Source organism: Plecotus auritus (assembly GCF_963455305.1).
Source record: "Plecotus auritus genome assembly, chromosome: 5".
Classification (NCBI taxonomy): Eukaryota; Metazoa; Chordata; class Mammalia; order Chiroptera; family Vespertilionidae; genus Plecotus; species Plecotus auritus.
The window spans coordinates 136,798,551-136,811,877 of record NC_137776.1 but is presented as its reverse complement, the minus strand read 5'-3'; the positions used below and the strand labels follow the sequence as shown (position 1 = coordinate 136,811,877).

The 13,327-nt window shown below is 37.0% G+C and overlaps 1 protein-coding gene across 2 annotated transcripts in view; it reads right to left on the bottom strand.

Annotated features, from left to right (window-relative positions):
• Positions 1-653: 653 nt before the first annotated feature.
• Positions 654-13,327, bottom strand: part of RFX3 (regulatory factor X3) — a gene marked incomplete at its 3' end in the record, with an annotated part of 289,919 nt that continues 277,245 nt past the window's right edge. The window contains exons 16-19 of one of the 2 annotated variants that reach the window (XM_080671371.1): positions 6,836-6,898; positions 5,865-5,907; positions 3,051-3,285; positions 2,755-2,812 (exon numbers count right to left, since the gene is read on the bottom strand). In XM_080671371.1, the coding sequence (XP_080527497.1) occupies positions 2,755-2,812; positions 3,051-3,285; positions 5,865-5,907; positions 6,836-6,898 (399 nt within the window). Of the gene's footprint in view, positions 3,286-5,864; positions 5,908-6,835; positions 6,899-13,327 lie in introns of both variants that reach the window. The other variant, XM_080671370.1, reaches the window with a different exon arrangement.

Below are 13,327 nucleotides of genomic sequence, written 5' to 3'. Positions count from 1 at the left end.
TTTAAAAAGTCAGTTTCAATGACTGAAAAATGGAAATAAAATGTTTAATAAATGCAATAAATGTGGTTGCTCCAATTTGCTCAAAGGTATAAATTATGATGCTTTCATTTTGTAATACATTTCACAATTCAAGTTCAAAATTGTTAAGATTTTTGTTTGTGATTGTATATGTGTGCATGTGTCTTACTGTGGACTACAAATAATAGGAAGTAGCATAGATCATAGATATTATTTGTCTATGGGTTATAACTATCTATTCATAAAGGAGATCAGAATATTTTTAGTGAGTCAAGTTGAAAGATAATAATATTAATTCCCAATCTGTCTAAATTTAGAACAAACCATGAACAATTAGAAGAAATGTTGAACCTTGGAGGATCCCCAGTCTCTAATTTTCATTAATCTAAATCTGCCCATTATTATCAGATTCTTCTAACAAAACAAATACACCCAACATTAAATTAAAGGAAACAATTATAATAAATACATTTAAAATTGTTCAACAAGCAAGATGATACCAGTAAATACATTTGGTCCAATACTAATATAGCATAGATCTGGGTGTGGTGAAAAGGGTTAGGAAAATGAAAAATTAAGAAAGGAGAGTCAAAACAAAGAGTGTGGGGTTTTTTTTCTTTTCAATTTTTTGATTTAAATGTACCTGTAAATGTTTCCTAATGCACAATGAAGTAGATATACGGTCTTTGCAGCTTAAGGTGTCTTGCTTACTTGTTTGCCTTTGTGTGTGTGTGTGTGTGTGAGTGTGTGTGTGTGTGTGTGTGTGTGTGTGTGTGTGTGTGATGGTACAAATTCATTGCCTTTTTGGGAGGAAAAGGGGGATGATAATTTAAATGATATTTAGATAAAGGCGATAAGCTAGCAAAAGACTTTCGAATATATGAGCTGTATAATACAAAATTTGAATCAATTAAAAAATTACATCTAATGCATTTAACGTTTACTGAAGAAACCTGTTGATCTCAGTTATTTGAGTAGTCTAAGGCAATCGAGCAACAACAGTTGAAATATACTGCGTATTACCCAATAAGCCATTTGGTAGTTTTAACTTTACAGATTGGCTCACCCTCTTCTTTCCACCCCCCACCCTTACCCCAATAAAACTGGAAAGATAAACATCTTGAATTTAATATAGGCCTCATTAATAATCTGTAAATAATTTTGTGCTTTCCCTTTTTTTGGCTTTAGGTACTTATTTTTGCTTATTAGCTTTTTAAGAACGATTTAAATGAACGGATGTGCCTGTTTTTTGTTGTTGTTAATAATTTGAGTGCTTAAAAGAAGCTTGGCTCTTCATGTAAATGAAAATGGGGATGGCGTATCCACTCCTGGATCTCACCTGCCGTGGTAGCTGACTCTGCCCGTGGGCACTCGTGTGTGCATGTGGACACAGACACCAAGACACACAGACAAACACTGAGACTGAAAAGATGCACTTCGATAAGTACCTACTTATTTTAACTTTCTTAAATTATAACTAGATAAGAATGGTCTAACATATATATGTTTTATGTAACAAGTTGGTGATTAAAACTAGCCTGCTACTCCATACCCTTAAGCAATCTAACTTATAATCAAGTATTATTCAGCTCTAAGAACAAAAAATAGGTTCATGGTCACTCAAAGAGGGAAACTGATTTTTTGTCTTTTTGTTTTGCCCTAAATTTCCTTTGAAGAACATGTAACCTGTCCTTACTTCAGGAATCTGACAATGACAGGCACAGCTTGTCAAATGGACTGAAGAGGAATTTACATGAACAAAATAAGCCTTACTAAACCTTAGCTTCAGTTCTGTTTTAAGGCACCATGTTATAGCCGAGGTACGATGATCCCTGATGTACATTCTTCAACGGCACTGGTCCATCCAGCCACCTATCCAAATCCTACAGAATCGGGGATAAGCAACAGTATGGTGTGCCAGTTACACTGCCTTCAGGTTCTGTTTAAAATTTAAATCCACATACTTTAGAAACCAGGAAATATTTTTGAACGAAAGAACGATATGCAGGTTGCTACATTCCTTGCATTCTATAAATTTTCTCTTATAATAGCAGCATATTGAACTACTATTAGGAAAAAGACCTGGAATAAAAGAAAGTCATCCAAATGGAATGGTTTCCTGTATGTCCAGCTCAGCATAAGTAGCATGTATACTTAAAAAAAAAGTCAAGTCATTTTTTTCAGCTTCAGTCTCTAACTATAACAGCCCCACTCAACAGCAGAACGCATCTGTGCAGTGGTCCCAAATACAGAATCAGTAGTCATTAAACAGAGGAATTGGTATGCAAATAACAGTTAAAATTCAATGTTTAACGGAAGCTTGCATTAACATGATTTAATAATTATGTACACAAATTATGTACATATTAGCATAATCTCTGGCAATTCTGTCATTTACTCTGAACTGATAAATGCACAGCTCAATTTTTCTTCAGAGAAATATAGATGACCTTCCCAACCCTCTAGCACTATCATAAAAATGCTCTGTATTCTTTCTCCATACTCCAAAATGCTATCAAAATAGTGTCTTGTGGTTCGGCCCAATGAAAAGCACCTTTCAAAAGCAAATTTGATGCATCTGCTGCCAAATGGGCATGCCTCCAGTGTAAATAAAAAAATGCATTTCTTTTGATATTTCACAGAAGTGCATCTAATTAAAAACTCACACATGAAATCATACACCAAGACTAACAATCAACAATAAAATATTTTCAGCTACAAAAATGTAAATTACTTTTAATTATAAGAAAACAAAAATATTAAGTGTTGTAAAAATCCTTCTTGACACCCGAAACTAAGGGAAAAAAACTCTTATTATTAAGAGGCAAATAATTTGTTTACGTAAAAAAAAAAAAAAAAAAAAAACCTGGCAAAATACATACACCCATTCCATTTCACAACTCCAAAAAGGTAATGTTCAGCACAGATAGAATTTGACAACAGTCGACCTTCAGGCTCATTAATTTCTCAACTTAAGCCCAATATCAACAGGGTTAATGTTAGCTGGAAAAATACGCTTTAATATTCTTTAGACCGCAGTGTAAGTGTTGCCTGTCGCGCTGCACTGTCTGATAGTCTGAGTACTCGTGACGATGTGCTCGCTGTGGATGGGATTCAGGAGGCTGGGCTGCACGCTGCTCTCCAGAACAGGTTGCAGACAACCCACCGGAAACGCCGGGGTCAGCTCCGTTTTCTCTCTCTTGGCTTGAGGTTCTGAAGAGTCATCTAGTTCTTCATCCATTTCACTTTCCACTTCACTGCCTTCATCTGCACAAACAAATAATGCCACAACTATTACCAAAAGACATACTTTGGAAAACGGCAATGAACACGTGCTTAGAAACACGTTAATAGGGAGCATTAGGAAAGCAACTTCTCAGCTCTTCTCAGGGGATGAAGCTTGTAGGTTTTCCTCTCCTGTGGATTTTACTTGCATCAAAGATCAGTTAATGCACCCATAATTCTTTCAAACATGGTAATGGTAGTTTATTTGGGGTTAGTTTGTGATTAATACTTTTAATAGCTCCTTTAAAAAGACCTTTGGAATTCCCTAATGTTTTTGTATTAAATAGTTTGGCATAATTTGTGTCATGAAGTAGTCACTTGAATACACTGTTGGCTTTTGGAGAATGTGTTGAGGTGAAAAATGCTAACTAAAAAAGGAGTAAGGGAGGGAAAGAAGGAGAAAAACTTTAGTCTCCTCCAAAAATCTATACTTAAGATATAAATTTTATGTGTTGATATTAGTGTTGGTGAGACTGATGATGACATATATCAGGTATAAGCATGGGTTGCTGAAAAGACTCTTTGGTGAGCATGAATATTATAGATGACAATTAAATAGGCTCTTAATTTTTATTACAAAAGATTATAAAGACTGAGGCAGTAGTATCAGATTAACAATGCACAATGGATTTCCATTCCTGGCAATACTGATATTCACTGTTAATACTGGTATTCATTTCTGGAAATTAAATGTATTAAATAGTCACTGGTCTCTCCAAATTTTAATACATTTTATATGAACTAAAACATCATTAGAATGGAACACCATTTAATGTTTTCAGGCAGCACAGTTAAAATTCAAAAGCAGGGAGAGAAAAGGTTCACATAGCTTTATTGCTGTGAGAGATTCCCTTCCAAGGAGTATAGAGAATGCCTTTTCATGAGTGATCACTTTTAAACAGCGGGGAATATATTTTTGCCTTAAAAATCTTTTTAGTTCACCTTCGACATGTTTTACTGTTTACCAAAAAAAAGATAAAGGTGTAATCACATCAAATATCTCATCTATAATGAAAAATAACTACACTTGTTATATTTTTGACTTCTAGTGACTTGTAGAAACAGAACCAAATCTTCATGTTATTCTCTTCTGTCATGTACAAGTAGCTCTTTGGTCAGATTAGGTTGAACTCTTTCTAAGGTTGAGTCTAGTGTTAGCAATTGGGGCACACCTCCACAACAATCCCGGTTAATACAGCTCTCAACATAAATGGGCCCTGCATGTTCCTCTCTTATTATAATTATCAACTGGGGCAAAGATGGTTTTCTATAGGATTTTTTCTGCTGCTGTGTGCTCTATTCCAACCTCCCCTTCCCTCCCCCCACCCCCCCCACCCCCCGCCTAATCCCTATTCCTTTCACTCTGGCTCTTCAATTACAAATTAGTATCATCTCATAATTGATTTATCCTTCTGAGGGTTATTTGGTTAATCCTATAGAGTATATATGCACAGCAACAATATTTTAGGACTATTATTTTCTACTTTTCCTGCTTTGCTGCTATGTATGTTCCTCTAACAGGAATTAATGCACCCACCATTGCCACAGACTGACAGGAGTTCACCCTGGGAGTGACATGGATTCAAAGGTGACCTTCCCTGGCACATTAATGTCTTCCACCGCCAAGGAGGGACAGAGCTGGACAATGAGTACCCTAGGACAGGCTGCTCCAGAAAACAGCACTGCACTCATGTGCGCATTCCCCAAGTCCTTCCTCTTATCTTGGTTTCCCCACTGGTTCTGGCTGTGTCTTGGAAGGGCTAATTGTGTTATTCTCACCTGTCTTTGTGCATTTTGTCCCTGACTCCACAACTCAATTCTTTAAAACCTCAAGCTATCTTCACTTCTTGGTTTTTTTGAAGAAAGGTCTACATTTTCTACGGTGCTTGTTTATTAGAAATTTTATATTTTTATAAAAACTGGGCTGGTTTTCTATAGGATTTTTACTGCTGCTGTGTGCTCTATTCCAACCTTTCCCCCCAACACCTCCCTCTGTGGTTTGGTAGATCAAGAGTTTCTTCAGGAATACATGTCCTATTGTCATATTTGAGTGGTGATGCTGGTATAATAATTTAAAGAGAATGTATGTTATCCTTTCCATCTATACCACGATTGATATTGCTTCTACAGATAACATCACGGCTCTTTCCGAGTTCCTTTTCCATTGAGAAGCGTGGAGTGGTGATAGGTAGGCTGAGGAATCTTTTTTTCCTTGCCTGATAGGCCTTGAAAGCAGATATTTAGACCAACTTTTATGCCTTTTCTCTAGGACTCTGCAGATGGTCAGAAATAATGAACTTATAATAAACTTCAGGCAAAAAGCCCAAATGAGTTTGTAACTGTGTTTAAATTTATTTCTTGTACTTAAGGTACCTCACATAAAGATAGCACAGAAATGGAGAAATAATGAAGGATTCCGAAGACATCACAGCCATATTCACCTTGGACTGTATGCCGTATCCACAGAGTAAGAGTGCCAGAGGCATACACTACATTTTCCTCTGTGAGAATTTCCCAGTCAAATAAAGTCCTTAAAAATGTACATTATTTTAAATTCTTACCTTTATCCAGATTTCCAGGAGACACAGCATTTAAATCGCCAAACTGCAAAACAGGCATTTGTGCAACAATTACTACCAGGCCGAATAAAAAAATATTCTCAGTCTGCGGTAAAAACACCACACTGTGGCTTTTTAAAACTATAAACTAGTGACCGTTTTGCTCTCTAACTACATAGGTCATGCAATTTTTCAATCAAACTTGTCAAATTTGAACAGTTTGAATTATGTCACAATTTAGCTGTCTTAGTCTCCTTGCAAAAGGCTACCAATTTTCTCTGCCTTCCACACTCCATTTTACTTTTATTATTTCAACGCAGCAGCAAGGAAATAGGGGCCTGACAGCTTGGATGAGCCTGGACATGATGGAATCAATGTGGAAAGGTGCCGATGAAGAGGCGCACCCTCCAGGCCCACGCCCAGTCCACGTCCACGAGTCCACCTGGAGTTTCCATGAGAAAAACATGGCCCAGCTGCTTGGCTGAATTCTGTTTTTCAAGCTTTTATTAGTTGAAATGAAAAACATAATAGGAGCCCCAGAGTTGAGAGTATTTACTTTTATAAAAAGGCTTTTCTTTTTGTAAGTTGCTGTTCTTATTTCATAAGATAATAGGGTTCCACTTTTAACAAAGAAAGGCATCTGATCGTTCCGAATGCCAACCAAACAGAGCTTAAAATAATATGGAACAAGGTCTAACCTTCAGCTTAGGCTTTATTTTCTACCTCCATTCACGAGCTTGATGATAATTTTACAATGGGAAAATACATTCTGAGAGTCTCAGGGTGGACAAAGATGAACAAAAAAGTTAACAAAGCTAATCAGAAAATAGTGAAGTTAAACCTAAATTCATTTACTTTTTTAAATGGAAAACATTATATATATTTTTTTAAAGCTGAAGATTCAGAATAAGTCATTATTAGAAATTCAGATTTCTCAACGGACTCAGATAGGGTGAGACAGAAATTCTACTTACATTCGGAAGTTTGCTTATAAAGAGTTCCATGATAGAAGTATTTTTTTCATCTACAAGGTATGTCTATGAAGTAATAAAACTGATCTTATTTTGCAAACATACACATTTTTTTTTAACCTAAACATGTGCTGTTCTTATAGTAGCTACCTTGGGAGTTTATACACTTAATCCAAGGTTCAAAGTTCTGGAATTTCTCTTTGACACTTTCAAGAGTTAGTTTACATATTATTCAAGAAAGCCCATCTTATTATTTTACATCCAGTTGTAACTCCAAATAGCCTTCCAAATTTCATTCACTGCAGTTGGTGCTGGGATGATTTCTGACTACTCACCAAGACCAAGTTCATCTTTCACAATCTATGATATATTCAGAATAATGTCATTTTAGTCTTTATTATTTCTTAGCAGTTCAGAGACAGTTTGAAAAGAGGCATTCCACAACATTTTATGCCATAATAGTGTTACTGGAACAATGTGTAGCCTTCGAGGTGACTGATTTGAAGGGGACAAGGGCATCCCTGATACATGGCTCCTAGTATGTTTGTTAGAAAGACTGTCCCATTCATTACTTTATAGGTACATTCCACAGGGAAACAAGTATAAAATCATAAACACTGAACTGTTGTTTTAAAGTCGGTCCTGATCACATGGGTCAGAACCTTATATTAGCCAAAATAAAACATTCATAGTGAAAGTTACATAAAATTTCTTGAATTAAAGAATATAATGCAAGCAGCAACAAAAATCAATCAGACTATATTTCTGGTATTATTTAAAAATTTTAGAGCTATAAACAGAGAATGCCTAAAACTAAGGGATCTTTTATAAGTTATATCTAATTGATGTAATATGAGATTTTTATTTATTTGAAATAAATACTTAACACTTAAGATTCAATTCTGGAAACAAGTTGGCAGGGATGACTCTAAAGCCAGGGGTGGGGAACATTGGTCCGAGAGCCTCATAAGGCCTGCTCAGGCATTAGGGGAGAGTTAATTAAATGTTTGACCAAATATAGCAGGCTAATTTTTAAGCTGATAATTTTGTATGGCCCGAGAATGATGTTATAAATATCCAAATGGACCTTGTCAGAAAAAAGGTTCCCCAACCCTATTCTAAACATACCTCTACACCTATGAAAAGTGAATATTCCATTTGTTTTTGACAAATCTCTAAAAGTTTTTGGGACTAAATTATTATTGCCATTAATGAACAATAATCTACACTAATAAAAGAGAAAGATGCAAATTGACTGTACCTTCGCAACGCTCACCAACCAATCAGGAGTGAGTATGCAAATTAACCCAACAAAGATGGCGGGTTAATTTGCATGCGCAGGCACTGCCCCAGCTGCTCGGGGCCTCTGGGCAGTGTGGGAAGGCGGAAAGGTGGCTATGGGCCGGAGCGAAGGCAGTGCCGGCAGCCAGGGGAAGGAAGGCCCATTCTTTCACGCATCTTTGTGCATCAGGCCTCTAGTACTATATAATGTGAAAACAAAACTCTGAACACAGTTGAAAAATTTCTTTAAAAGAAACACTGTTTTTAGTTGCTGTTTAACTGAAACTATGACAACTTCCTCAATACAAAGATTTCTCCATAGAAAATTTCTGCTTAGTCTAAATGGATATATCTGATTATATAGGATGCTAAAAATAAAAGCCCGAACAACTGAAATCTTAGGGATTGTTATCATACTAAATGCTGTGTGCTGTGCCATACACTGTGTGCTGGACATTATAAAAAATCTTAGGGACACTGTCAGCATCTCTAGGTATCTCTAGGATCAATGACAAAATTCCGCCCGTACAGCCAATAGAGAGAGTAGATTTAAAATTAAAATGTCTTGTGAATAAGGAGTAAGATTTTGATATTCTATATAGCTGAAGATAAAGGTTTTCCATGCATTTTACATGTGAGAAAAGAATATACATGTAATTAAGAAAAAACCCTTTAATCCTATAGGTAGACTGAGTAAGATAATCAGTCGTTCACTCATTATTCAATAAATATTCATTTAGAACTTACTATGTGCTAGGCACTGTGCCAGCCAGCTCCAATCGGATCAATCTGAAAATATTCCCTGTCTTTGGAGGTGGGTATCAGAAGTTGCTCATATTATGAAGGATAGGTAGTTTTGCCGTGAGTCAAACTCGGAAACCTTCGAGGAGGTTTTAGAATTATAGGGTCATTAGAAAGGGAAATCAGTTGCAGGGAGTTTTGGAGCAGAAGGAAGTATAGGAACAGCTTGAGCAAGGCAGTGTCACAGACAGGGGACAGTGACAAGTCCCGAGGTTAAGCTAGCACAAACCAGAAACAGGAGGAGGAAGATATCATGATTTGGATGAAAAAATAAGGTTCATAAGAAAGTACAGAGATCACTGTACAGTTACAGCTCCAGAAATAGGACAATCTAAAATCTGTTGTAGCTTTCTAACTTCCCTACTGCACAGGGGACCGGCGGGGGCTACTACTCACCGAGGTAACATCCTACAGCTGATAACGCACTTTCATGGTTCAGTACATGGATAGCTTCCTCTCACATATTATGACCTCAAATGTCACTTTCTCAAAGTCACTTCCTCAGAGGCTTTTCCTGACAGCCCTAAGTATCACCGTTGCTGTCATTCTCCATCACTTCCCTCAAAGCACCTACCACAAGGTGTAACCCTGACTTTGCTTCTTCACCTACTGTGTTCCCAACCCCAATGCCAGTGCACAAGGGTAGGGACCTTATTTGTCCTCTTCATAAATATACCCCAGAATCTGGTAAACAGCTCCTGACAGATTTTATAGGCTGAATAAATACCAAAGGAATGAATTTGCCTCCTCATTTCATATTCACATAAAAGCTTATAATTTGGCAAGGTAGAGAACTTAGGTTTAATCTTATAGCTACTGAAAACAATTAATTGATTTGTCTAACATTATGTAGGAAATACAGTGGTGTTAGATTTGAAACCAGACATTGTGATCCTTAAGACATTGTGATCCTTATTTTAGAAATTAGGGAAGGGGAGGGAGGGAGGGTGGGAAGGAGGGAGAGAGAGAGAGAGAGAGAGAGAGAGAGAGAGAGAGAGAGAGAGAGAGAGAGAGAGAGGGAGAATGTATGTTTCAAGGAATATAGATTAAGGGATTTTAAATGTGATCTGGATTTAGAAAGCATATGGCCTTTGATGTATATAGGAATTAAAATTTTAGATAGAAAAATAGGGAATGTCATAAAAGTCAAAATAGAATGGAATATTTCATTTTGAAAGCCCCCATCTTATGGCCTTACAGTTGAATGAAATTGTAGGACTTTATAAATAGTATTTGACCATTAAGTTTTGAAGACAAAAACTGAGTAGGGCTACCAGCAGTTCTGCCTGAGAATGAAAATGGTCCTTAGGCTTTGACTTAAGGTTGTTGACACTATAAATTCAATCTAGGGCTGAAGGTTTATGTGTACTGACCAAGGCATATATGACATGGATAGGTTGTGTGTGTGTGTGTTTGGCAGAATGGAGATAACACAGAACCAGAAACAGCTGATGAGCTCAGATGAATGCAAACCCTGGTGTCACCAACTGCTGCTCTCTGCTCTTCTGAGAAGTCAGTAAAGGAATAAGGCCCTTTAAAACTTACCCTATAGCCGCAAAAAATGTTGTTCACATGCAGATTTTGAATATCCTGGCCCGATTCTAATCTCTGAACAATCTTCCCTTAGATTGAATTTTGTCATGTTCTGAATTTTACAAGTCCGTATAGCTGCACATTCTCTTATAATTTAAGTTCTATTAACCAAAGTTGGTAAAACGGATGACAAAAGGATTAGGTGGCAGCAACTATTTTGGATGTTTTTGATGGTGGAGAGAAACATCTTGAACTTTCAATTGTAAGGGATTTCAGAGCATTATAATTTTCTTTAAATGTCTTCCAAATGAGAACCAAATTAATCAGTGTTTTATATTTAGCTTCAGTACAGTGTTTCACAACTCAGGAAAAATAGTTACAGACTTTAAAATGATTTCCAATTTTATAAAATTTTCAAGGAATGCTAATGTTGCATTTGGTAAAATCTTATGTTCCCTGGTTATTTCTTCCCCTGTAAGTGGTCTTTTCTATGTATTTCCAAACAATTCTATTGAAGACTTCTAAGACGGAAACGACTTCTGCCAGTGTGCTTCATACCAAAGCACATTCTGCCCTACAGTTACTGTTTGTCCTGCCCCTTGGGCTAGCCAACCATCCCGGCAACATGTGCTGTTGGCCACTCTGTACATAGGTAGCATACTTTCATCATGACTCTAACTGTTGAGGCTTTATGAATGCAATTATGTACCTTTATGTCATTTCAAGTGAGTAAGAATACAGGCCTTAGTTGCTTTTGAGGAGAAAAGTAGTCTCAAAAATAGAACGTGTAACGCTACCATTAGGTTAAACCAAGAGGGCCCAGTGTCCTGAGCCCCACGCCATAGAGATCCTTGCTCTGACTTTCTATGTTTGTGCCCTCCTCATGATGTAAGAAGCCAACTGGGCCAAGTGGATGTACCCTCTGGGGCCTGGGTTTCCCTCCCAACTCCTAGACCATAATCCTATTATCTGAGACCCCAGAGTTGCCTGCCCAATGACCCTGAATCCTTTCTATGCCTGTGTCGGACTCTTCTCCAGGTCTACCCTGTAGAAGAAAGAAGGCATAGCCAAAGAGGGGCAGCTGTTTGCAAAGAGTGGGCAAAATCTGAACATGGACTGAGGAGTCCACAAGCATGAGCACAAGGCTGGCTATTCATAGCACAGGATGGGGAATGAAACGTTAAGAGAAGATAAGTGGTCGAGGGGCCAGAGGCTGGGGCAGGAGCAGGCGGTGTCTTTGTCACCACTTTCTGGCATAGAATTAGGAGGAGCCAGAGAATTTTAAATTTAAACTCAGCCTTCCAAGTTGTTATCAAGATACATTTATCAACCTAGGTGGACAGAATAGCTTTACTTATAGTTGCTCCATAACGTTAAAAAAATATGTAAACATAAGGGCGCCGTAGGCCCTGCAAATATGAGGGTTGGGCCTGCCAGTATATCCTTGTAAGGTTATGGTGAATATTAAATGAGAATGTAAAACACCTAGCACAAGGCCAGTCCTCAATTAAAAATAATAATAATAAATAATAAGCTGTATTATAGATAATAAGCTGTATTAAAAATAATAATGTAATTTTTGACTAGTGTGCATTATATTTTCCCAGCTATTACTATTCCAAGATAGTTTCCTTTCCTGCAAATTATTTTTAACTAGCACTATGATTCATGCCTTTAAAAATAGTCTGTAACAAGTCTATTCCACAGGTATATTATCTGCGTGTTTCCTAGTTGCACTAGAACAGTGGTCGGCAAACTCATTAGTCAACAGAGCCAAATATCAACAGTACAACGATTGAAATTTCTTTTGAGAGCCGAAAACCTACTTCTGCGCATGGGCCACGAAGTTTCAATTGCACTGTACATGCGGGTCCGCACGTGGTATTTTGTGGAAGAGCCACACTCAAGGGGCCAAAGAGCCGCATGCAGCTCGCGAGCTGCAGTTTGCCGACCACTGCACTAGAACAATGTTCACTGAAGTTAATTTTTATTAGTTTTCTTTAGTTTTACTTTAAGCATCCACCCTTATTTACCATTATTTTACTTCTATCAAATTGGACTTTTTCCACTCAAATTTTACCCTAAAGCTTGACTGTTGAATTGCCATTGCTCTTTTTTAGTTATTAGGTTTTGAAGACTCCTCCTCATTCTACTTTGAGTACATCAATTTAGATGAACACAAAACAATTTTCTTTTTTTTTTTTTTTTGGTTTTGTTAATCTTCACCTGAGAGTATTTTCCCATTGATTTTTAGAGAGAGTGGAAGGGAGGAGGAGAGACAAAGACAGAGAACCAACGATGTGAGAGAGAAGTATTGATTGGTTGCCTCCTGCATGCGCCTCAACCTGGGCTGGGGATTGAGCCTGCATGCTCCTGATACATGTCCTTGACCAGAATCGAACCTGGGAACCTTTGATCCAAAGACCAGTGCTCGACCCACTGAGTCAAACCGGCTAGGGAGACATTTTTCTTTTGATGGTAAATCCTTAAGGAATTTTTTCCTTAAAAAGTATTACTAAAATATTATCTTTTCATATTTATGTTCACAATTAAGCCATGTTTTGGGTTCAATTTTATTTCAAAAAGTTGGTTATATAGTAAGCTTAGATATAATATTAAATACATATAAATTATGGCAATTTAATTATAATAGATTAACTATGAAAATGTTAGAAAATCCTTTTATGAGCAATCACAATTTATAGATACCATAAATATATTAGTGGACTTTGTATGTTTTAAAAAATAAAGCAGAGATAAGTCCTGGGGTTCAACATAAGTAAGCATGATTTGCCCAAGATTACACCACTATAAATTAAGTAAAATTCAGTTATTCTGACTCAAAGTCCTACATTGTTTACAGGCATTAAATCTTTATTT